General features: G+C 36.5%; 2 protein-coding genes across 2 annotated transcripts in view; one reads left to right on the plus strand and one right to left on the minus strand.

Annotated features, from left to right (window-relative positions):
- The window catches only part of LOC135104195 (large ribosomal subunit protein eL33-like), a 9147-nt gene extending 2383 nt beyond the window's left edge, over positions 1 to 6764 (minus strand). The window contains exons 1-4 of the mRNA XM_064011307.1: positions 6654 to 6764; positions 6450 to 6482; positions 2845 to 2989; positions 2419 to 2571 (exon numbers count right to left, since the gene is read on the minus strand). Coding sequence (XP_063867377.1) covers positions 2419 to 2571; positions 2845 to 2989; positions 6450 to 6478 — 327 coding nt within the window. The 5' untranslated portion in view covers positions 6479 to 6482; positions 6654 to 6764. The remainder of the gene's footprint in view (positions 1 to 2418; positions 2572 to 2844; positions 2990 to 6449; positions 6483 to 6653) is intronic.
- A 592-nt stretch (positions 6765 to 7356) lies between these two features.
- The window catches only part of LOC135104197 (transcription initiation factor TFIID subunit 6-like), a 45062-nt gene continuing 28418 nt past the window's right edge, over positions 7357 to 24000 (plus strand). The window contains exons 1-6 of the mRNA XM_064011309.1: positions 7357 to 7551; positions 11490 to 11576; positions 11690 to 11843; positions 15097 to 15244; positions 21187 to 21316; positions 21808 to 21987. Coding sequence (XP_063867379.1) covers positions 7405 to 7551; positions 11490 to 11576; positions 11690 to 11843; positions 15097 to 15244; positions 21187 to 21316; positions 21808 to 21987 — 846 coding nt within the window. The 5' untranslated portion in view covers positions 7357 to 7404. The remainder of the gene's footprint in view (positions 7552 to 11489; positions 11577 to 11689; positions 11844 to 15096; positions 15245 to 21186; positions 21317 to 21807; positions 21988 to 24000) is intronic.

The following is a 24000-nucleotide window of genomic DNA, read 5'->3' on the forward strand; positions in this document are numbered from 1 at the left end:
AACTTTTTGATTCTCTTTATCAGTACCTTACCATACACTTACCCAACACTCAAGAGACTGATACCTCTATAACAGAGAACTAATACCACACCACCCAATAGGTACCATATATTTTGGCGTATGAGACACGTGAATCATCCTAAAAAGACACAAAGTGGGTCATCCTATACACCAGATATAAAAATAATCACCTTAAAATTTAATACAAAATACCATTGTAAATAAACAATAACCTCATATTACAACTTTTGGGGAAGTTAAACATAGTAAAACAGGAATCCGTTTTGAGAAAATGCGCTGAAACGTATTCCTGTTGAAAAGTGAGTAACCAAAATTTAATGTAGCACAACTACAACCCTCTGTTGGCATTGTATATGAAGTGACAAAACAAGAGGCTTTGTGAATATTCCCCAGTTCTTCTCAAAGTTGAAGTAGCAATATGAGTAGCTTCCTGTGACAAGGGGTCAAGTGCCAAAAGTAAACAAACTAGAAAACTGCATTTAAAGATTAAGCACAGTGCGTGCGTCGGTCATTTGCCCTCGCTTTACTTTACCTATCCAGTGTGTCCTATGCAGAGTATATGTAATCATGTGTTATATCTTGTTATAGACTACATTTTCTTGGCTTTTACATGATATATTTCTGATTTCATTTTGTTGAATAATTAAAGTTATAAAATGAGGAATAATACAGTGTGTTAAGCAGGAAACATTTTCAGATTTTGAAGCTTTCACATGGCCCAATAAACCCTTGAAAAAAAAAAAAAAAAAAAGAATCTACTAACATGTAGCATCTCTTTATAATTAATTAGGAACAGAATCAGACTCCTAAGTAAAACACTCCATGACAATAATTTTAGTGCTTCCTGCTGGCTCACCTGCGCTGTCTCAGCACCACTCTCTCTAGGAGGGATGGATGACACTGCCAAATAATTTCTACTATTTCTCTCTCTCTTCACTATAAACTGTCTTAGGGCAGTGAGATGGTTTATAAATGTTGTTTATTCTCAACATTTTTATCTTCTACTCTAAAAATTTCACAAATGATTTGCCTTTCTTTTTCAAGATCACATGTGAGAGAGAGAGAGAGAGAGAGAGAGAGAGAGAGAGAGAGAGAGAGAGAGAGAGAGAGAGAGAGAGAGAGAGAGAGAGAGAGAGAGAGAGAGAGAGAGAGAGAGAGAGAGAAAGTGCACAATCACAATGGTAACAAGCTGTGTTGCCAAACATCTTGTGATAGTGCTCTCTCTCTCTCTCTCTCTCTCTCTCTCTCTCTCTCTCAGCAATAAACAAGTAATAATTGTACCTTAATAACACAGCTTCCTATATGTATGGCATTAGTAATGCCATACAATGGTTTGGGCTGGGTAGTGTGACATGACTTATGTGTCCCCCGCAATGAAGTTTTTATTGTCATTTATGGAAACTTTCATATGTATAACACTAATTTTCTTTAGTAACGATAGTGTATACTGATGTTTTACATTAAAATTAACCATTATCAATAGCTGCCTCTTCAAACATCTGATATTTACCAAATGAGGCAGTGATGGCAATAGCATGTTGAAGAGGTATACACTACTATGAATAATGGACATTAGCTGCACACATAATAGTGATACGATCACGTCATTGTTATTTCTAAGATGTAGGGGAAATTATAGAACACAATACATTATTAACTCCATTTCATGGTAGTTACTGCTTGGCTCCTTGTCAAACCCAGCTACTCATATAAAGATCTTCAAGACATGGAACCCCAAGCTAGACAGCAAAGGAAAACAAGCTGGGAATATGAATCTCTCCAGCTTGCAATGATATATAGTGACGAAGTTCATATACCGAGAAAAATTTCAAGAATGTCAGTGTATCTAATCAAAAGAAACTTGATATATGTAGATTACAACCAACAGCCCGACACATGTAGGCAGCGCAAAACAAGGGTTTGTTTATGTTATTATTTTCCTATTATATAATACATATAATTTTACACCATCTTCATCTACACATTTTTTTTTTCATGAAAATGTACAAAAACACCTGGTGGGAATTTTATTTTAGGTTTAGTTTTGCACTTGGAGATGATGCTACCTTATTACTGGTAGCACATTCAAGGTATTTTATTCATTGTACTGGTATATCACTGTCTCAGTTGTCTGGTGCTCACTGACCTAACCTTCACCACAGATGGTTTGATAGTTTGGGTGTTCTTATAACACCAATATCAGCTAAAACCATTAAATTCAGACTGAAATTTGGGGTTGTCTTATCCGCCAAAATATATGGTAAGTTGATAGAAATAGGATCCAAATAAATCATGAACTAAAATACCTCCTATGTTACTGGTACTCAATTCTCCCTCTTCCTTATAACACAAACAGCAGGGCACCTCTTAGCAACACAACTAAAAACCAATACTTACAATCCTAATTCTCCTCCCCATGGCATAAGCAGGCAGTGAACGGGCAAACTTGGCGCGCAAAGCCCCGGAGTTTCCGTGGATACGTGTCACCTTGCCCCAGATCACACGAAGCTTAGATTTCCCACCATTAGGGCAAGGGGTCTTGTTTTTGCACTAAAATGTAACCATCTATTAATATACACATTAATATTCTATGCATGTCAATATAATTAATAGGGGATCTAAAACTAAACAATTTCCATCACGTTCATAAAAGTACTCTTTCTTTTGCTATTTCAATAAAACAATTAAATAAAAATATTTCTATTAAGAAATTATATTAAAATGATTTCCATGTACATGAACAGATAACACTGAACTTATGAGAACAGCATCATCACAATTCACAAAGTTCTTTGCCAATTTTGGGCCATTATATTAACTAACCTTGTAAACGTAGGCACAGCGTTTTCCAACGTAGTACTTGCCATCATCCTTGTTTTTGGCACCCTCCACCCTCAAAAGGGCAGTGGTCTCATGCTGTGCCCGCAGGCCACGCTTGTAGCCGGTAAAGACTGCCTTGGCATAAAGCCTGCAAAAATCACCCAAATACAAGTTCAAGGCAATCCAACATATATAACATGAAAATATAAAACTAATGTGCAAATACAAAATAGGACAAACTGCAGAATCATTAGCACAGTGACAGATTTTAAAGATAATATGAAAATTAAGATCATTGCAAGGAAAACACACACATACACACACACACACACATGCATTATCCACAGGATCTGGTGATACACTACAGATCAGTTATTATACACTAAATACTTGTAATTAGGCTCTCAGTGTTTTCACATTTATTTCTGGTCTCCTGATACATATTTAGTTTGAAACATTTTCCACTGGTTTCTACAAGGACTAATGTTTTATCTGGCAAATCCCCCAAGTCAAGCAAGTATTATTTGTGCCGACAGGATACTGTGGTGGCCGAAATTGTACATAGATGAAAGAACTGGCTGTTATCAGACATGCCGATTTCTCCAAAACACTCAACAAACCCGAGAGGGGAGATATGATTTTGTAATGCTGTTAGAACATAAGAACATAAGAAGCTGCAAGAAGCGACCAGGCTTACACGTGGCAGTCCCTGTATGAAACACACCTACCTATTTCCATCTGCTATCCCCATCCATAAACTTGTCTAATCTTCTCTTAAAGCTCTCTAGTGTCCTAGCACTAACTACATGATTACTGAGTCCGTTCCACTCATCTACCACTCTGAGAACCAATTTTTTCCTATCTCCTTCCTAAACCTAAATTTTCTAAGCTTGAACTCGTTATTTCTTGTTCTACCCTGGTTGCTGATCCTAAGAATTTTGCTTACATCTCCCTTGTTATAACCCTTATACCACATGAAGACTTTTATCAGGTCCCCTCTTAACCTACGTCTCTCTAGAGAATGTAAATTTAACAGCTTCAACCTCGCCTCGTAAGGAATACTCCTCATCCCCTGTATTCTTTTAGTCATTCTCCTCTGTACTGATTCTAATAGACCTATATCTTTCCTGTAATGTGGGGACCAGAACTGCACAGCGTAGTCTAGATGAGGTCTGACCAGCGCCAAGTATAACTTTAATATTACTTCCAGCCTTCTACTTTTAACACTCCTAAAAATGGATAATAGTACCCTATTTGCCCTGTTTCTGGCTTCTATGCATTGTTTCCCTAGACGGAGTTCAGAGCTAACTATAACTCCTAAATCCTTCTCGTACCCTGTACCTACCAGTTTCGTTGTTTAATGTGTACCTACTGTGTGGGTTTCTTCTACCTATGCTAAGTACTTTGCATTTATTGATATTGAATTGCACTTGTCATCTATCCGTCCATTCATTCATTCTATCTAAATCTGCCTGCAAGGCGATGGCATCCGATTCTGGCCTAATTAATCTACCTATCTTTGTGTCATCCGCAAATTTACTAACATCACTACTAATTCCACTATCCAAGTCATTGATATATATTAGAAATAACAATGGCCCTAATACTGATCCCTGTGGCACCCCACTAATTACATAACCCCACTCAGATTTCGAGCCGTTTATTACAACTCTTTGTCGCCTGCCACTAAGCCATGACCCTATCCAGCCTAACACCTTCCCATCTATCCCGTGTGCCCTAACCTTTCTCAGGAGCCTTAGATGGGGTACCTTGTCAAATGTTTTACTTAAGTCCAAATATAAGAACCCACAGTCTATATATGTGTTATGGTTGATTTTATGAACATATCAGGAAAGAAGAACCAAAGTGTGAAAGGATGGGTTGCATTTCCAAACAAGAAAGCAGCAACTCAAGGAAGACATTGGAAGACACGACGTAAACACCAGTGTCTGAATAAGATCTGGCACCAAAATATGGTTGTTTCTTTCATGTGCCAAGATTAATATACAGGTAAGTTAACTGTATAACAGTTAACATACCCATGGGATGCCCCACCATTATGTTTGTGGTGAGGCACATCCTTGCGTACTTCATTACTCCATTTCTTTACTAATGCACTCAGTCTTTCCATTGCGAATAGTTATATGGCTTATTTTTTTATTCGTTTCACCATTCCAGTGAAACTCAAACATTTGTACTATGTAATTGTGGCCTGTATATTTTCCAGGCATTGCACGTCATCTCAGTACAACACTTTCTTTAAAACAAATACATCTCTTTTGTTAGCCAAAGAAAGGAGCTGTCACAAAAGATATATTTCCCTTACGTCAATACATCAAACACTGAATCTGTTACTCTATGCTTTCAAAAACATATGACGGACTAAACTAGGTTATTTTCTCCTAGCAGATATTTTTTCAGACTAAGGAGTGAGTTGCCAATTTGAACAATGTGACGCCCACGTCAGCGGGAGTTCTAATCATGAATGTATTAGCACAGCTAATGACAAGCTCCCAGTCAAGATGCTGTCCAACAACAATGTCTTCAACAAAGTAATTCACCAAGATAGGACATTCTGAGTATTCTTAGTGAAGCAGAAATCAGAATAGCTCAAGTATAAATAAATGTTCCTTAAATTATAAAATAGGAAAGAAGGACCATGCCTCTGTCCAGTCAGCCTTGCTGGAGTGTTTGTGGAGCACTGAGGAAGAATTCACACCTCTAACACAGGTCATGTAGGATGTGTAGCTTAGTCACCCTTATCAGATGGTTGTTTTTCTTTCCATTTTCATTAACCAGTATGTATTTCCAGAGATAATACACAATCTGCTGGTAACTCCAATATTTGTTTAACAACATGGATTGTCCCGTAGTTGATCTGACTTAGTTGGGATCTAGTGTAGTATAATCTGACTTACACCATGAAGAACTCATCCCTGTCTTATTATCTAACTTGGAAATGGTTCTGAGTCAAGAAAGGGCTGTCATGCAGCCTGTTATCCGGTACTATGGAAACAACCTTAGCCTACAAATTTTGAAACTGGCTGTATTTGAAATTTTTATTTATTTTTTTTTATTACGATCTACACAACGAAGGAAATAGTAGTGACATTAAAGAACAATTATTTCACACCAAACCTAACCCTCACTTAGTTGACTACCCTTACATGACATACATGTATAGGCAGAAAGAGGTTATTTCTATGAATATAAGGGCAAAGGCTGTGTACTTCAATACTACCCCACTTATGAACTACAGTTTATATCAAAATGCACAACTCTGGGTCACACTGATGAATTATGAAAGCGTATTTAACTAATTAATAAAACCTTCCTTCGGTCATTGATCATATTGACCCACCACTACTACAGTAAACGCCTGGGGAATCCACTATTCACTGATAAATTATATTTACCTGGACTTACTTACTGAAATGAAGGTCGTTCAAGTTAGGACTAGTATAGCCATGAGTAACGCGTCGTCCTTCAACTTGAATCTAATCCGACACCGAATGCCACCGATGCACGTGACTCAAATATATTCAACTTTCTACTTCGTTACCTTTGATGTTTAGTGAATGTTCCACATATACTTCAAATAGACTCACCTGCCGGGCCGGTTCACTTTCTTCACCATGGTCCTGAAAGGAAATAACAGGCCATTCAGCATACGTCTCATTAATCGCAAGTTATCACCGACATCTTTTGTATTATGTGTACATCACATACCCAGCATGATAAAACGGTGCCTTCTGTATACAATCTAACATTTAAAAACAAGAATAGGCAATATCTTTCGTAAATAAAAGTACCTTGAATAGCACACGCTCGCCTAGTCCTCTCCCTTGCAAGGTTTGTTTACGAAAAGGAGCAGCTATGGGGGTACAGCTTTTGAATTACTGTTAATAGATTATATATTTTGCGTGGTATCACAAAATCACTATTATTTAACTTATTTATATATTTTTTGTATCAGATAATTGTATATACAGGGAATAGTAATCAAAATTATAAATGTATTTTTATTTGAAAAGATGTACGTACATTACCACTATAAAGCGTTGTGCATCATGAAGAAAATAAATCTCTAATATCAATTATTTAAAAAAAAAAATCATTGCTAAATGTCTGCTACTTCATAAATAAAAATTATATATACATTCTTTTATCCATTGAGTATCATGCCAAATCGTTCCTCTCAAAAACTTTTATATATATATATATATATATATATATATATATATATATATATATATATATATATATATATATATATATATATATATATATATATATATATATATATATATATATATATATATATATATATATATATATATATATATATATATATATATATATATATATATATATATATATATATTATTACTACATAAAGCCACTTGCACTTAAGACATAAAGGTAAAAATACACATTTGTTAATATTATTAATTTGTAATGAATAACAATGGTTAAAAAAATGAAGCACAATCTGCTACAAGGGAGCTTCCTTGATTTGCTAGACTGCTAAACTTAGCGTCAACAAACTTGAAAGCGTAAACAATGTCGGACGATAGTCAAGTGGCTCCCTCCTTTCCGCCGGACTCAATTAAAGTTGTTGCTGAGAGTATAGGCATCTCGTCGATTGGCGATGACGTGGCTAAGGAGGTCGCCGAGGAAGCCACCTTCAGGCTGAGGCTTTTAGTGCAGGTGTGTGGCGGTGGTGTATTCCGGGCTGCTCTCTCTCTCTCTCTCTCTCTCTCTCTCTCTCTCTCTCTCTCTCTCTCTCAGTAGTTCGCCATCTAAACTTTATCAATATTAATTACTGTTTTGTATTTCTGGTAAATTTGTATTTTTCACCCTTTAACAATTTCGGAGACACCACTTTTCCGGTAGATTTTGATGTGCTTTGAATGATTCTAGTAACCTTTTCCGTCGCAAGTAATTTTCTCTTATATATCCAAACTTAACATGGCCAAACATTAACCTAATATAACATGGATCCTCAGCTTAAGGACACTAACCTAACCAAATATTACCTATCTTGATCCATTTGTGGCAGGGATGGGGTGACCTTTAAGGTCACTAACTTAACCTAATCTTAGCTAACCTAACTGGGGGGAAGGTGAGCTGGATCCCCACCTTAAGGACACTAACCTATTCTAACATTACCTAACCTAACCTTTCGGGGGGGGGGGGCGGAAACTGGACTGCCCTCAAGGACACTAACCTAGCCTAACTGAGGGGGGGTGCTTTGTCCCTCCTTCCTCTGAACCCCCATATAAGGACACTAACCTGAGCTAATCATATACCTTAATAGGAAATGGAAGGTCCAGGGTATGGACCTTCCTATCCTCAAAGGGGTATTGGTACCACTGATTGTTCAGCACTTGATTGGTTTAGGTAAAACACTGTACGATCTTAAGAAATCTACACTCCAGTTGTCTTGCTAAAGCCCTGTTCACACATTGGCAAATTTGGATGGCAAACATGTTGTGACTCTGCTGTGACTCATTCACAATGGAGTTGCTGTGCATTTGCAATGGACTCACAGCAGTCACCAGAGCAGGCTGAGTTGCAGCATGTTCACCAGGCGGTGGTAAATGTTTTGGGCTGACCAAAACATTCACAGCAGAGTCGTCACAGCTGGGAGTTTCAGCAAGTTCATAAGTGTTGCAGCACTTGCAACAGATTTGCAGTGGTGTTGCAGCAAGTTTGCAGTTTTGTTGCAGTGGATTTGCCATTGTAGCAACCTCTTCTACATGCCCTTCACACCTTTGTGTTAGGTTCAGGTGACAGAAGATAGATACTTCCCTGCAAAGATGATTGTGCATCTCTCTCTCTCTCTCTCTCTCTCTCTCTCTCTCTCTCTCTCTCTCTCTCTCTCTCTCTCTCTCTCTCTCTCTCTCTCTCTCTCTCTCTCTCTCTCTCTCTCTCTCTCAGTATTGTATGATTTTATGTGACATTTTGTCTGTAATTTGTTCATGTTTTGACACCTTTTCCACGTCACGGAAGTATCCTGATGGTATGCACACAAGGAGAGCTCACACAAACAAGAAAAGATTTATGAGTGTCTCTTATGTATATACTCTATCAATGAGTTGCACTGCATTCACAATGCATTTGCTGTGGAGTGGCAGTGCATTTGGAATCTGTTTGCAGCAGGTTCACAGCACGTTTGCCAAACACAGGTTGCCATTCAGGAAGTTGCAGCAGAGGCTCCATCAAAATTCACCTATGTGTGAATGGCACTTTATAGAACTGTATGATAAAATCCCAGTACTATTTAAACTTGCATCCACTGCACTCAACTGCTATTATGACACAGTACTCTTGCAGTTAGCCACCTGACTGCCGTAGTTGCCACATATATATGTAGTATTTGGCTGAAAATAATTCACGTGTTGTCCGGAAATAGATGATCTTCAGTACATTCTAATATGTTATTAAAAATGCAGCTCCCACTGGCTGAATGAAAGAGATACAAGTGAGCATGCACCATTCCATATCAGAAACCAACAGACTAACATATGCACTACTGATTGACCCAGCGCAGGGTTGAGAGAAAAAATTGAAATATATTTTGAAAAAATTTTTTCTAGTTGTTTATTATTTGCACCACATGGTGTAACCATTAGAAATGCTCCATATTATGTGGTCTACAACTTGAGTATGATCATAAGTGCCACAGGTTTATTGTGTTGAAGTGCGCTAGAACCAAGTGGGTGTTATCCTGCTTGAGTTGCTTCACAGGGTGACTGGACTTATTGAGTATTTTACTTTTACTCTCATTTCACTGGTTTTTAAAACATTTTCTTCATAAATATTTCAAATTGAGGTGCTTCTCCCTCCTCAGGATTAAATTAAATGCTATGATTGGCTAAATTAATTTTGTATTTTTTTCATTCAGCCAGCGGCTACATTCTCAAACAAAAAAAAAAAAACAATCACCATGACTGATTTCGTCCTTGTGTAACAGATGTGACATACGCATGCACAAATGAACTTGCCTACACCAGAGAAAATTAGTGTCTGCTTATCCATCACACACATGGGGTGTGTCACTTTTGAACATTGTCATGGGAGTGAGAAAGCTTGCTTCCCCAAAAACAGCTAAATCTTTGAAAATTGCTGTCAGCATTATAGATAATTTGCAGCAGGTACATATGGGGTTCAGATTACTCAGAATGAGAAGCTCTACCTGATGAGAAGGGTAAGAAAAACCATGCTGAGATTGGTGAAGGACTAAAAGAATACCTGTCAGGATAGTCACTCATTTTTAGAAACAAATAGAAATTTGTATATGAAAAGTATGAATAAATAAATGATTCACAGTGTGGAAACTCACTCCTTTTCTCTTCTCTCTGCTGATGTATAAAGTTGAACTGTGTAATTATTCCAGTTAAACTATAAAGTTACCATTTAACTGAGATAGTGTGCCTCAAAAACTCAATTCCTCCATCTATCAACTCGACACAATCTTCCAGACAACTATCCCCTCTTCTTCAATGACACTCAACTATCCCCCTCTTCTACACTGAACATCCTTGGTCTGTCCTTTACTTATAATCTGAACTGGAAACTTCACATCTCATCTCTAGCTAAAACAGCTTCTATGAAGTTAGGTGTTCTGAGACGTCTCCGCCAGTTTTTCTCACCCCCCCAGCTGCTAACTCTGTACAAGGGCCTTATCCGTCCATGTATGGAGTATGCTTCACATGTCTGGGGGGGTTCCACTCATACTGCTGTTCTAGACAGGGTGGAATCAAAAGCTTTTCGTCTCATCAACTCCTCTCCTCTAACTGACTGTCTTCAGCCTCTCTCTCACCGCCGCAATGTTGCATCTCTAGCTGTCTTCTACCGCTATTTTCATGCTAACTGCTCTTCTGATCTTGCTAACTGCATGCCTCCCCTCCTTCCGCGGCCTCGCTGCACAAGACTTTCATCTTTCTCTCACTCCTATTCTGTCCACCTCTCTAACGCAAGAGTTAACCAGTATTCTCAATCATTCATCCCTTTCTCTGGTAAACTCTGGAATTCCTTGCCTGCTTCTGTATTTCCACCTTCCTATGACTTGAATTCCTTCAAGAGGGAGGTTTCAAGACACTTATCCACCAATTTTTGACCACTGCTTTGACCCTTTTAGGGACTGGCATTTCAGTGGGCATTTTTTTTTATTAGATTTTTGTTGCCCTTGGCCAGTATCCTTCCTACATAAAAAAAAAAAAAAAAAAAAAAAAAAAACATATGAGGCATCCAGAGGTAAATGGGCAATATCACTGAAACCTAGTTTTTAGTAAATCACATTCTAAGTTTTTGCTATGTGTACTGCACTTTGCTTTTGACTTAGCAAGCTATTGTTTGTATTCATTTTAAATGTATGACCTAGTTGTATTATAAGAAAAACTTAATTTTTATATTTGTACCGCAGTTCAGAAATTGATAACAGTAATTGGAATATCCATGATATTATTATGTATGTTGATTTTTTTTAATCTATGTTGTTCAACTAAACTATCGTATGAACCATTTCATTTTAAACCAGAATGCTGATTTTTTTAATGAATTTTTACAGTAAATGAGTTGCAACAAAGTTAAATTTACTATCACTAGTAATTTTAATTTACTACCACTTATTTTTCTTTTAGGATGGTATGAAGTACATGCACCATGGAAAGCGGAAACGGTTTTCAACTTGTGACTTTGACAATGTCCTGAAAATGAAGAATATTGAAGTAAGTGATTTGAAAATTCTCTTTGTTCATTAATGGTGCATAAATAGAGCATTTAATATATCCATGTCAAGCATTTTCCAGGTGCAATCTCACTCATCCTTGCTTCCTTATAGCCCCTGTATGGACTGCAATCTGTGGAACACATCCCCTTCAGGTTTGCCTCAGGTGGAGGAAGAGAACTACACTTCCTAGAGGATAAGGAGCTTGAAATCAACGAAATGGTAACCTCTCAGACTCCACGATTGCCTCTTCAGATGACCTTAAAGCGTATGTGCTCCTCTGTGAGGAAAATGTTGTTAGTATATGTTTATGTAAGCAGGTCATTGTTGAAGTCACTATTTTGTTCATTTCTGAACAAAATCTGCATTGTTGACAATGACTTTTTATTTATTTATTTATTATTTTTTTTTGAGGGCCATTTTATTTGCTACTGACAGGGTATTGGAGAGTGAAGTCTCTCATTAGGCCTATTGTAGTTTGTGAATTTGGAGAAAAAAATTACAGTATGATTGACATAATTCCTATTTCCTTGCTGAAAATTAGCATGATATGTAGTAGAGATTGGGAGAACAAACATCTCTCCTTACTTATCTGATAAGGTTTCATAAAAGAATGGTTGATGTGACACTGTGAGAAAAGGTTGGGTTTATCTACAGTAGAAAGTGTTGATGCCTCTGAAAAAAAAAAAAAAGACGAACAAGGAGAACATTTGCCATTCTCCTTCCTCATTACAATCCCTTGAAGGTATCTGGGGACATGAGACAAGGTTTTGCAGAAGAGTCAGTGAAAAACTGGCCCTCAGCTGCTTGGTTGTAGTCTCAAATTTAGGCACAGTGTGCCAGTACCACATAGGGGCTTCATTTGAGGCCATAAATTCTCAGTCAGACTGATATCTGGACTGCTTTGGGAGATAGAAAATTCCTCAGCTTTCTGATATGGTAGGCCTGAATTTAGATAGAAAAGTCCTCAGCTTTCTAATATGGTGGGCCTGAATTTAGGTAGTTGTGACATGAGGTAACAGCTGGTATGAAAAATGCTGGCTTTGATTCTCAGACATCAAGGTGTCTCAGCTCAACCAGCTATTGAACACCACTTGTTGATAATATAACTACATTTTGAATCCATGTTATCTGGCTGTGGCCACAGTCATCCCTCTATGTTAATCAGCTATTCTCTATTAAGGCAACTTCCTGCTGCTTGTCATGGCCATCTCTTTTGAACAGCTATTTGGAATAGGTATCAGATATATGCAGATAGATAGAAACCAACACAGTGAAAAAAAAGCGAATAAAAGAGTGTGAGTGATTATATACTAAATCTTCACCTTATATGATCAATCAGAGAAACCACAATCCAATATACTTAATAATATGGATTATATGATAGCTCAAAAAGACTTTTATGTCTATACCTTACCTGAAGTCACTAAAATGTTTGTGTGTGTGTGTGTGTGTGTGTGTGTGTGTGTGTGTGTGTGTGTGTGTTATATGTTTATCTATATACCAGGCCAACAGTCCCATGTAGGTAGTCCAGACAAGACACCACACATTCACATACACATTATTAGACCCATCAGGGCCCAGTGGAAAGGGGAAGCCTCATGGCCCATCATACTACACCTGAGGAGCCCAGGCTCAGCACAACTGGGTCCATACAACCTCACCAGAGCCCAGCAGTATACACTGGTTTATTGCTGCCCCTTCATAATGAGGCTGTATCCCACCATGCATCTACTCCAGTCCTGAAGCCAAAGCAGATGCAGGGTATTTCACATGGAGTGCCCCACACTCTGGCTGTGTCCATGCGCTACTGGGCCCTGCCTGGTGCACCCACACCCCCCTCCCTTGGGTTGATGAGACCATGTTATTTTCACATACTCACCTCTGTCGTTCTCCATTTACCTTTCATGCAGAATCACTCATATTTGCTGCACAGTCATTCGTCTCTTATTCAGTGCTCTCTTCACACAGTTCATCCAATCCAGATATAAGAACATAAGAACATAAGAGAAATAAGGGAAGCTGCAAGAAGCGACCAGGCTTACACGTGGCAGTCCCTGTATGAAATATACCTACCTATTTCCATCTGTTATCCCCATCCATAAACTTGTCTAATCTTTTCTTAAAGCTCTCTAGTGTCCTAGCACTAACAACATGATTACTGAGTCCATTCCACTCATCTGCCACTCTATTTGAGAACCAATTTTTTCCTATCTCCTTCCTAAACCTAAATTTTTCAAGCTTGTACCCATTATTTCTTGTTCTACCCTGGTTGCTGATCCTAAGAATTTTGCCTACATCCCCCTTGTTATAACCCTTATACCACTTAAAGACTTCTATCAGGTCCCCTCTTAACCTACGTCTCTCTAAAGAATGTAAATTTAACAGCTTCAACCTCGCCTCATAAGGAATACTCCTCATCCCCTGTATCCTTTTAGTCATTCTCCTCTGTACTAATTCTAATAGACCTATATCTTTCCTGTAATGTGGGGACCAGAACTGCACAGCGTAGTCTAGATGAGGTCTGACCAGCGCCAAGTATAACTTTAGCACTACTTCCAGCCTTCTACTTTTAACACTCCTAAAAATGAATGGTCTTCCTCCTAACCTTTCACTGTGTACATCTGACCTCATTATTCTCTTTACTAATTTAGTTTACTGTCCTCCATTCTCTCCACATGCCCAAACCATTTCAACACACACTGGTCTGCCAATCCAACCTGCTATCTCAAAATACCAGTTCTTAACAACTCATTTCTTATTCTATTCCTCCATGTTACTCTGTATATACACCTCAGACATTTCCATTACATATTTCTCCTCCATTACTTGCATGTTCCATGTTTTAGCCCCATACAACACTGTAGGCACAGTTATATGTATATGTATGTAAGTAAAATGTATCTGAGCATAGTGAATGGTGAATAGGAAGGTGGTAGAGGTCAGGAGGGAGAGGAGCATGGTATGGATAAGAAATGTGTGTTGTTATAGTCATTGACAGGTCAGTAGATTCTCTCTCTCTCTCTCTCTCTCTCTCTCTCTCTCTCTCTCTCTCTCTCTCTCTCTCTCTCTCTCTCTCTCTCTCTCTCTCTCTCTCTCTCTCTCTCTCTCTCTCTCTCTCTCTCTCTCTCTCTCTCTCTCTCTCTCTTCTTTCTTCTTTCCCCTCCCTTCCCTTGTACTGAATCAGATATATTGTCTTAAACTGCTGCACTGCACTTTGGCTCATACACATGAGCAGGTTCCTATCCTATAAACCAGATCTTAAACAGTTTTTAAGAAATTTGTCCAGATGTCTGAAAGTGTCCAATATAGCTAATAATCAGATATATAAATATCCAGTATAGCAAGGGTTTATTGTAGAAGGGAATTTATTACTAGAAAAGCTTGTTGACTGATATTAGAGGAACTTGATGTTGTCTTTAATAAAAAAGGATGAACAGTGGTGTACAATATATGAAGGATATGGAAGGTAATTCCATCCTGGGCATTGTCTCTACTGAACATAGTGTCATCATCTACAGCACACTGGCTGGCCATTGATGGGGTGCAACCAACAATACCTGAAAATCCTCCACCAATCACTAAGGACTTGCAGAAGAAGGATTCAGTGGACCCTGCAGCCAAGTTGACTGCCCAGCAAGATCACAAGGACCAGAAGCACATCCATGGGTATGAATTCTTTTCTTTGATTGTAGTAGTCTCGCTTTGCTCACTTCAACAGCTTTAACCTATACAGTGTTTAGTATGTATATGTACATACCTCTTAGGGAAGTGTTTAGTATATATATGTATATATATATATATATATATATATATATATATATATATATATATATATATATATATATATATATATATATTGTTTTTACCCATATTATGGCCTTCAGTTTTGTTTGTATACAGTAAAATCCCTCTCATCCGGCATTCGAGTATCCGGCAGCTTCAAGTATCCGACACATTTTTCCCCGAGCCTTAAAATCAATAAAAAATCAATATGTACTCATAAAATCGATTAAAATTCCCGTGCGAGGCATACTTTGTCCCCTCGCCACCAGAGCGCACTGCATCGCGCCACCCGCGGCCCACTGCACCGTGTTTACTCAGTGACTCAGTCCCGCGTGTGCACTGTTTATCTCCTGACGCCTTCATCATGCCTAAAGTTGTAGAAAAGAGGAAGCGTGTTGTGCTTACACTTAAGCAGCTGATCAGATCAGCTGATCTTTGTTATGGTAAGATGCGTGAGTGTAGGGTGGTGATTGTGGACATAATTTCACTTCTATTCAAGTATCCGGCAATATTCAAGTATCCGGCATGTCGGCGGTCCCGTTGATGCCGGATAAGAGGGATTTTACTGTATATAAGACTTGTCACTAACAGTAACAAAGAATATTGACAAATCAGGAGTGAATTTTTTCATATACATACCTATCTTTTGGGGTCAGAGTTATTATAGATTGAATATTTCTGTAGGAACTGAGATATATTTAGGGATTATTTTGTTTTTTCACTGCATATGTCAACATACATATATCAAAACAATAAAATGAAATTGAAAACTATAGTATTGGAGAGGGATAGAAATTTTGGTTATAAATGTTTTAGCACACTGACATTGTTGCGGAATTGGCTTCACAGGGTGGGCTGCTGTGTTTCCCCAAAAATCATCACATAAAAGAAAAGTTACTTTCTTCTAGGAATTTACTTCTTAAATCTATAATCAGTAAGGCTTAAGAAATAGGAAATGAGACTTCAAAGTAAATGAAAAGGAAAGCTGAAAGTTGTAAAATTCATAGTATGTTCTTTTCTTTGAGAACTGTGGCTGTAGTAACCACAGGCTTGAGACATGAGGTGTTGCCAGATGCACATCCAACCATTTTGTTGAACGTATAATTCTTGTTTATTGAGAAGGGAAAAAATTCAAGAATCAGAGTTATATAGTAGGCATATTTCCATTCATAGCATGGGAATAATATATATATATATATATATATACATGAAACAATTTGTTAATTTTTTCTCATTTTACTGGGTAAATAAAAAAAATATACAAAAAAAAAATGCAACCTCACAAAACCCCTATCTCTGACAAACACATCACTTTACAGTTTAATATGTAGACAGTCCTATGTTACTCCAGCTCACAGGTATATTTTTAGATACTGAGAGAAGTGTGAGAGTGTGTTGGTGAGGTTATTGCTCATCAGTTTTTCTCAAAAATTTAGTTTTGTTGAGCATTATTTACCAATTTATTATTTCTGATTAATTATCAATTGAAAGTTAAAATGATAACGAATCAGAATTAATAAATAAAACCCATGCAGAAAGACTTCTAGCTGCTCCATCTTGTCTCATTTGGTTGCCCTTTACACTCACCAAACACTAATCTTGTGTTGTGGCAGTACACACTGCTTGGGGAGCATGTTTTATTTAAGGCCTCCCAGCAACCATAAAAGAATAGGCAAGGACAAATTGACTTATTGGCATGTCAAGTGCATATTTCCTCCTCACATAGCAACAATAACCATTATTAATTTCCAGGATCAGTATTCATTGTGATATGTTACCGGCTTTTTTCTCAGGTTGAAACGCATTATGTTCTCTTTATGCTGTGGTGTTTGTAGTGATGAGTGCGAGGCAGACAATTCATGGTGATATTCCATCATAAATCTTCACATGTCAGGCTTGAATGGTGTCCATATAGCTAAAAATGTGAATTATAAAAATATGAAAATTCCAAAACCTCGTACAAAGATTTGTCAAGGGATAAGTGAGGAATTATCTTTTCACAGCCACAGTGGTGGCATCCAACTGCTTCCCTTCAGTTGCCTTGCTGTAAGAGTCAGATTAGAATTCAGCTGCCTTCATAGAAAAGCTACAAACCGTTGGGTGAAGATAAAGGGATACCGTCACCATGGTTGTGAAAAGACGATTCCTCACTGCCTTCCTTGACAAGTTTTCGTATGACGTTCTGGAAGTTTTGCTCTTTTAAATTCACATGTTTTACTATATTGGCACCATTCAAGCCTGACATGTGAAGATTTATGATGGAATGATATCAACTTGACTTGTCTGCCTCGCTCTCATCACTACAAGCACCATAGCATGAACAGAGCACAATACATTTCACCCCAAGAACAGAGATCATGCATCACCTAAGACACAATGACACTGACAATGGTAATATGTTTAATGCTGGTTATTGTTACTATGGGCATGAGTGAGGAAGAAGGATGTGGTTGAGATGCTAATAAGTCAGTTTATCCCAGCCCATTTCTTATGATTGTTGAGTAAAACGCACTCCCCAAGCAGTGAATGCTGCAACACAAGATCAGCATTCGCTGACTGTATAACCTTAAAGGAATATAAAAATATGTATTCATCACTTTGGGCTTGTTATCTGGCTGCAGGCCTACCCTCACAAGTTAGTTGCTTAGTTGGAGGGCAGCAGGGTGGTTATCTTTTTATGGTAGTTTGAAAAAAGTTAATAGTTTCTTTTGAGTCACTATCTTGTTTTTCTTTATATATATATATATATATATATATATATATATATATATATATATATATATATATATATATATATATATATATATATATATATATATATATATATATATATATATATATGTTTTTTTTATTATTGTTACTTTTTATGCTATCCTATATGCTAAGAAAAGGGTACTTGTACTTTAAAGAATGTACTTGTACACAGGATTGGCATTAAAAACCCCAACCAAAAAAAAAAAAACTCACTTTTTTTTATTTATTTATTTATTTATTTATTTTTTTACATATCAAAATTTATTTCTATATCATACTGATAAATAAGGTATATATATATATATATATATATATATATATATATATATATATATATATATATATATATATATATATATATATATATATATATATATATATATATATATATATATATATATATATATATATATATATATATATATATATGTAAATGTAAAAGTAGTCAACCATATCCTATTCATTTCCTGTTCAGTACAAGTTAATACAGGCTTTGACCAACTAAACCAATCTGTATCAACATGACCTAAACAAGTGCCTGATCTTCATTAATAGAAAGTGTCAAAATCTTTCAAGATCTAACTCCTCTTAAGAATTCTGGCATTTACTCAAAAAGTTCTCCAATAATTTTGTTTCTTCATCTTTCCATCCTTTATTTCAACCTGATGGCAACACTGCCATCTCATCTGTTTCTGAAGCTGAACTCTTTGCTCAAAACTTTGCTAAAAACTCTACCTTGGATGATTCAGGGCTTGTTCCTCCCTCTCCTCCACCCTCTGACTACTTCATGCTACCCATTCAAATCCTTTGCAGTGATATTTTTCTTGCCTTCACTGGCCTAAACCCTCAGAAGGCTTATGGACCTGATGGGGTCCCTCCTACTGTTCTCCAAAATTGTGCCTCTGTGCTTGCACCTTGCCTAGTCAAACTCTTCCAACTCTTTTTATCAACATCTACCTTTCCTTCTTGCTGGAAGTTTGCCCGAATTCAGCCTGTTCCTAAAAAGGGTGACCATTCTAGTACATCAAACTACAGTCCTATTGCTTTAATTTTGTGCTTATTTAAAGTTTCTGAATCTATCCTTAACAGGAAGATTCTTAAACATTTATCACTTCACATCCTGTTTCTTGATCAGCAGTATGTATTCCATCAAGGCTGTTATACTGGTGATCTTTTGGCTTTCCCTACTGAGTCTTGGTCACCCTCTTTTAGGGATTTTTGGTGAAACTTTTGCTGTTGCCTTAGACATATCAAAAGCTTTTAATAGAGTCTGGCACAAAGCTTTGATTTTCAAACTTCCTTTTTGACCATTCTTTTGCTGCTGTGGTAGACAGTTACTGTTCTTCTAAATCTGTTAAGAGTAGTGTTCCTCAGGGTTCTATCCTGTCACCTACTCTCTTCCTATTATTTATCAGTGATCTTCTAAACCAAACTTCTTGTCCTATCCACTCCTACACTGCACTTTTTGATGTCTTTTTGTAGACATCCAACTCTTCAGGAAGTAAACAATTCTTGCAATGAAGCCAGAGAATGCCTAACTTTTGATCTCTCTCTTAAATTTGGGACAGAGCAAATTTAGTATTGTTCAATGCCTCAAAACTCAATTCCTCCATCTATCAGCTCGACACAACCTTTCTGACAACTATCCCTTCTTTTTCAATAACACTCACCAGAGCCCCTCTTCTGCACTGAACATCCTTGGTCTGTCCTTTAGTTATAATCTAAACTGGAAACTTCACATCTCATCTCTAGCTAAAACAGCTTCTGTGAAGTTAGGCATTCTGAGTCATTTCTGCCAGTTTTTTCCCTCCTTCTATCCCTCCCCCACCTGCTGCTAAGTCTGTACAGGGGCCTTATCCATCCATGTATGGAGTATGCTTCACATGTATGGGGGGTTCCACAAATACCACTCTTTTAGACAGGGTGGAATCCAGAGCTTATCATCTTGTCAACTCTCCTCTGACTGACTGTCTTTAGCCTCTCTCTCATCGATACAGTGTTGCATCTCTTGCTATCTTCCGCTATTTTCATGCCAACTGCTCTTCTGATCTTGCTAACTGCATGTCCTCCAGTGGCATCGCTGCACAAGACTTTCTTCTTTGTCTCACCCCTATTCTGTCCACCTCTCTAATGCAAAAGTTAACCAGTATTTTCAACCATTCATCCTTTTCTCTGGTAAACTCTGGAACTCCCTGCCTGCTTCTGTATTTTTACCTTCCTATGATTTGAGCTGTTTCAAGACATTTATCCTGTAATTTCTGACTATCACTTTCGACTCTTTGGGGACTGGCACCTCAGTAGGTCTTTTTTATCAGTGCCCCTCCTACATGGAGAGAAAAAAAAACACTTTAAATTACTTTTTAATTGCTTATTTAAACTGATGTACATTTAAATATGAGGAATAAACAGAAATAAATAAAACCGAAAAACAAACAATAAAACCCCCCAAAAACAGTGGGTTTTTTCAAACCCTGCTTGTAGGAATTAATTTGTGTTTATTTATTATTTGTTATTCATTATTTGTACAGTCATTTGTCTAGTATTTCAATCATGGATATGTAAAATACTTGTCCCTATATAACTTACATTTTCTAAGAGAACTCAGGTAAGTGGGTGGCAAGGTTAGAGGATGAAATTTCATCCAAAGAAATATTACATCATTATCTTGAGTGATAATAAGACCATAAGATAAGAGAACCATATATATATATATATATATATATATATATATATATATATATATATATATATATATATATATATATATATATATATATATATATATATATATATATATATATATATATATATATATATATATATATATATATATATATATATATATATATATGTATGTATATGTATGTATGTATGTATGTATATATATATATATATATATATATATATATATATATATATATATATATATATATATATATATATATATGTCCTATGTCTAGGACAGGGTAAGCTAAATTACAAAATTCATCGTGATAAACTGGAAGAATGTCATGCAAGTTAGCTTGAAAATTCAAAGAGGTTACTAAGACACATATGTCATGTTTTCTCAGGCGTGGTATGAAGAGCATAGAGACTGTTAAGGTGAAGCAGCTAGCAACACATGAACTTTCTGCTGAACAGCAACTGTACTACAAGGAAATAACTGAAGCCTGTGTTGGATCAGATGAACCTAAAAGAGGGGTAACTATCCTGAAGCCACTTTTATTGATAGGAAATATAAACATTAATCAGCTTGTACATTAGATTTTTTACCTGCATCAGAGATGGATTCTAAGAATGTATGCTAAGTAAATTTGTTAATAACTCAAATAGCAATTGAAAATAAAAAAAAACTTATGAAACAATTCAAACAAATCATCAATTCAGGATTGCATTGCATGTTATTTAAAATTAAACTAATACATATTTTGAGTAGTTTTGATGAATTTTGGATATTTTTATATCTTAAACATGTAAGGAAAGATTGCTTTCTTTTTTGCTTTATAAATGTATTGCAGTAATCAAAGAAAAAATTGAGTCTTGAGCTCTTGGTTTGTGAGCTGGATTGGAAAAGGTACATGTGTTGTTATTTATTTATTTTTGCTATTTATTTACTTATTTATTTATTTTATTTATTTTTATATTATTTTATTTTATTTTATTTTATTTTATTTATTATTTTTTTTCTTCAGGAAGCCCTACACAGTTTGGCCTTTGATCCTGGACTGCATCAGATGGTACCTCGCCTCTGTACTTTCATCGCAGAGGGAATAAGGGTGAATGTTGTCCAGAAGAACTTGGCCCTTTTGATCTACTTGATGAGAATGGCTAAAGCTCTCCTAGATAATCAAACACTTTATCTTGAGAAATATGTAAGTTTTGTGTGCAAGTATTTGTTTAATTGCTCTCTATATCATCAAATAATAATGATTATAGTAATTGTTATCCATTACCCCAAAAAATTTAATGTTGCTCCTTGTATTAATTCTTAGAAATTGTTACTAGGTCTGTGGAGTTTGCACAGCTTTACCTTTCTTTCCACCCATTGATTGTTGAAAGAGTATCATTCATACATTTTTATTTTTTTCAGCAGATCTGTAAGGCCTTTTTCATTTTTATCTTTTTGGAATTTCTCTCTCTCTCTCTCTCTCTCTCTCTCTCTCTCTCTCTCTCTCTCTCTCTCTCTCTCTCTCTCTCTCTCTCTCTCTCTCTCTCTCTCTCTCTCTCTCTCTCTCTCTCTCATTAGTACCTTTACTACTATTACTTTATTTTTATTAGTACAGTATTATTACTTTCATGTCATACTTACTGATGTGTATTAGTGCTTTATGGATACATTTGTGCAAAGTATTCTGTATTATTGTATGTATTTGCAAGTTATGCACTTTTGGAACATTACCCCCTCCCCAAACAACTAGAACATCAGACAGACGGCAATATCGGACCAGTACTCCTCCCAATAACCCGAAGTTGCTGAGGTTGAGTGTATTCTGATCTGTAATCATTATCAAATAATTTACAAATATATATAATTAATTCTGGGAACTATTGTGTCAGATGGAGATGTTTTGGGTGTTAGTCTCATATAAGTAACAATAATCCATAGGCCTGCCAAAACCTAACCTTTGGAGTACAGTAAAATCCCTCTCATCCTGCATTCGAGTATCCAGCAGCTTCAAGTATCCGGCACATTTTTCCTCGAGCCTTAAAATCAATAAAAAATCAATGTGTACTCATAAAATCTATTAAAATTCCTGCACAAGGCATACTTTGTCCCCTCGCCACCAGAGCGCACTGCTTCGTGCCACCCGCGGCCCACTCCACTGTGTTTACTCAGTGACTCAGTCCTGCGTGTGCACTGTTTATCGCCTGACGCCTTCATCATGCCTAAAGTTGTAGAAAAGAGAAAGCGTGTTCTGTTTACACTTAAGCAGCTGATCAGATCAGCTGCTGATTAAGATCAGCTGATCTTTGTTATGGTAAGATATGTGAGTGTAGGGTGGTGATTGTGGACATAATTTCACTTCTATTCAAGTATCCGGCAATATTCAAGTATCCGGCATGTCAGTGGTCCCGTTGATGCCAGATAAGAGGGATTTTACTGTATAAGAAACAATGATTTTTCAAATCTTAAAAAAAAAAAAAAAAAAAAAAAAAATGTCGTATGGAAGGAAATACAGTACTCAGTTTTTGTCCTATTAAGTTTTGAAATTGGTGTGTTAATTTTCAGTTTTTGTCCTATTAAGTTTTGAAATTGGTGTGTTAATTGCAAAGTGGCTGCTTAATTCAATGATGTAAACCAAATTTTCCCATCTTGTGAGCTAAGTGGAGAAATTTTCATACTTAAATGAAGAGCACGATATTAAGGCCTGGACAATTTGAACTTCACCTTGGATCATGGAAACCTGTTGAAAAATATCAACTAGGGTGAAACTGAATGAAATATCCCAATGTTTACTTTTACTTGTCCGAATTGGAGAGGATTTACTGTATAAAGGTTATATTATTAATTTACCATCTCTTAGGAAACCATATGAGTAATGATAAATAAATGTCTTTTTTGTCATATATATGTGCACTTAATGATGGTATGTTAGGCATTCATTTCTAAAACAGATTTTTATAATTATACTTTAATCATAGTTTTTTTGTAATTCATTATATTTTATATTAATGGGATAAAACAGTTCAAGAAACTGTACACATGCATACACTATGATATATAGTAAAGTCTACAGAAGTAGGTATAATAGTGGCTCAGTTTTTCCCAACTTATCAAAATTCTGATGTGTGATCAGATACCCCTCTGAGGACATGACATTAAGAAGGGCTGTTGGTTCTGGTTCTGGTTGGCAGCTCCCTTGTTTAAGGTGTCTTTGAAATTT

The sequence above is a fragment of the Scylla paramamosain genome, chromosome 10 (assembly GCF_035594125.1).
Source record: "Scylla paramamosain isolate STU-SP2022 chromosome 10, ASM3559412v1, whole genome shotgun sequence".
In the NCBI taxonomy this organism is placed as follows: Eukaryota; Metazoa; Arthropoda; class Malacostraca; order Decapoda; family Portunidae; genus Scylla; species Scylla paramamosain.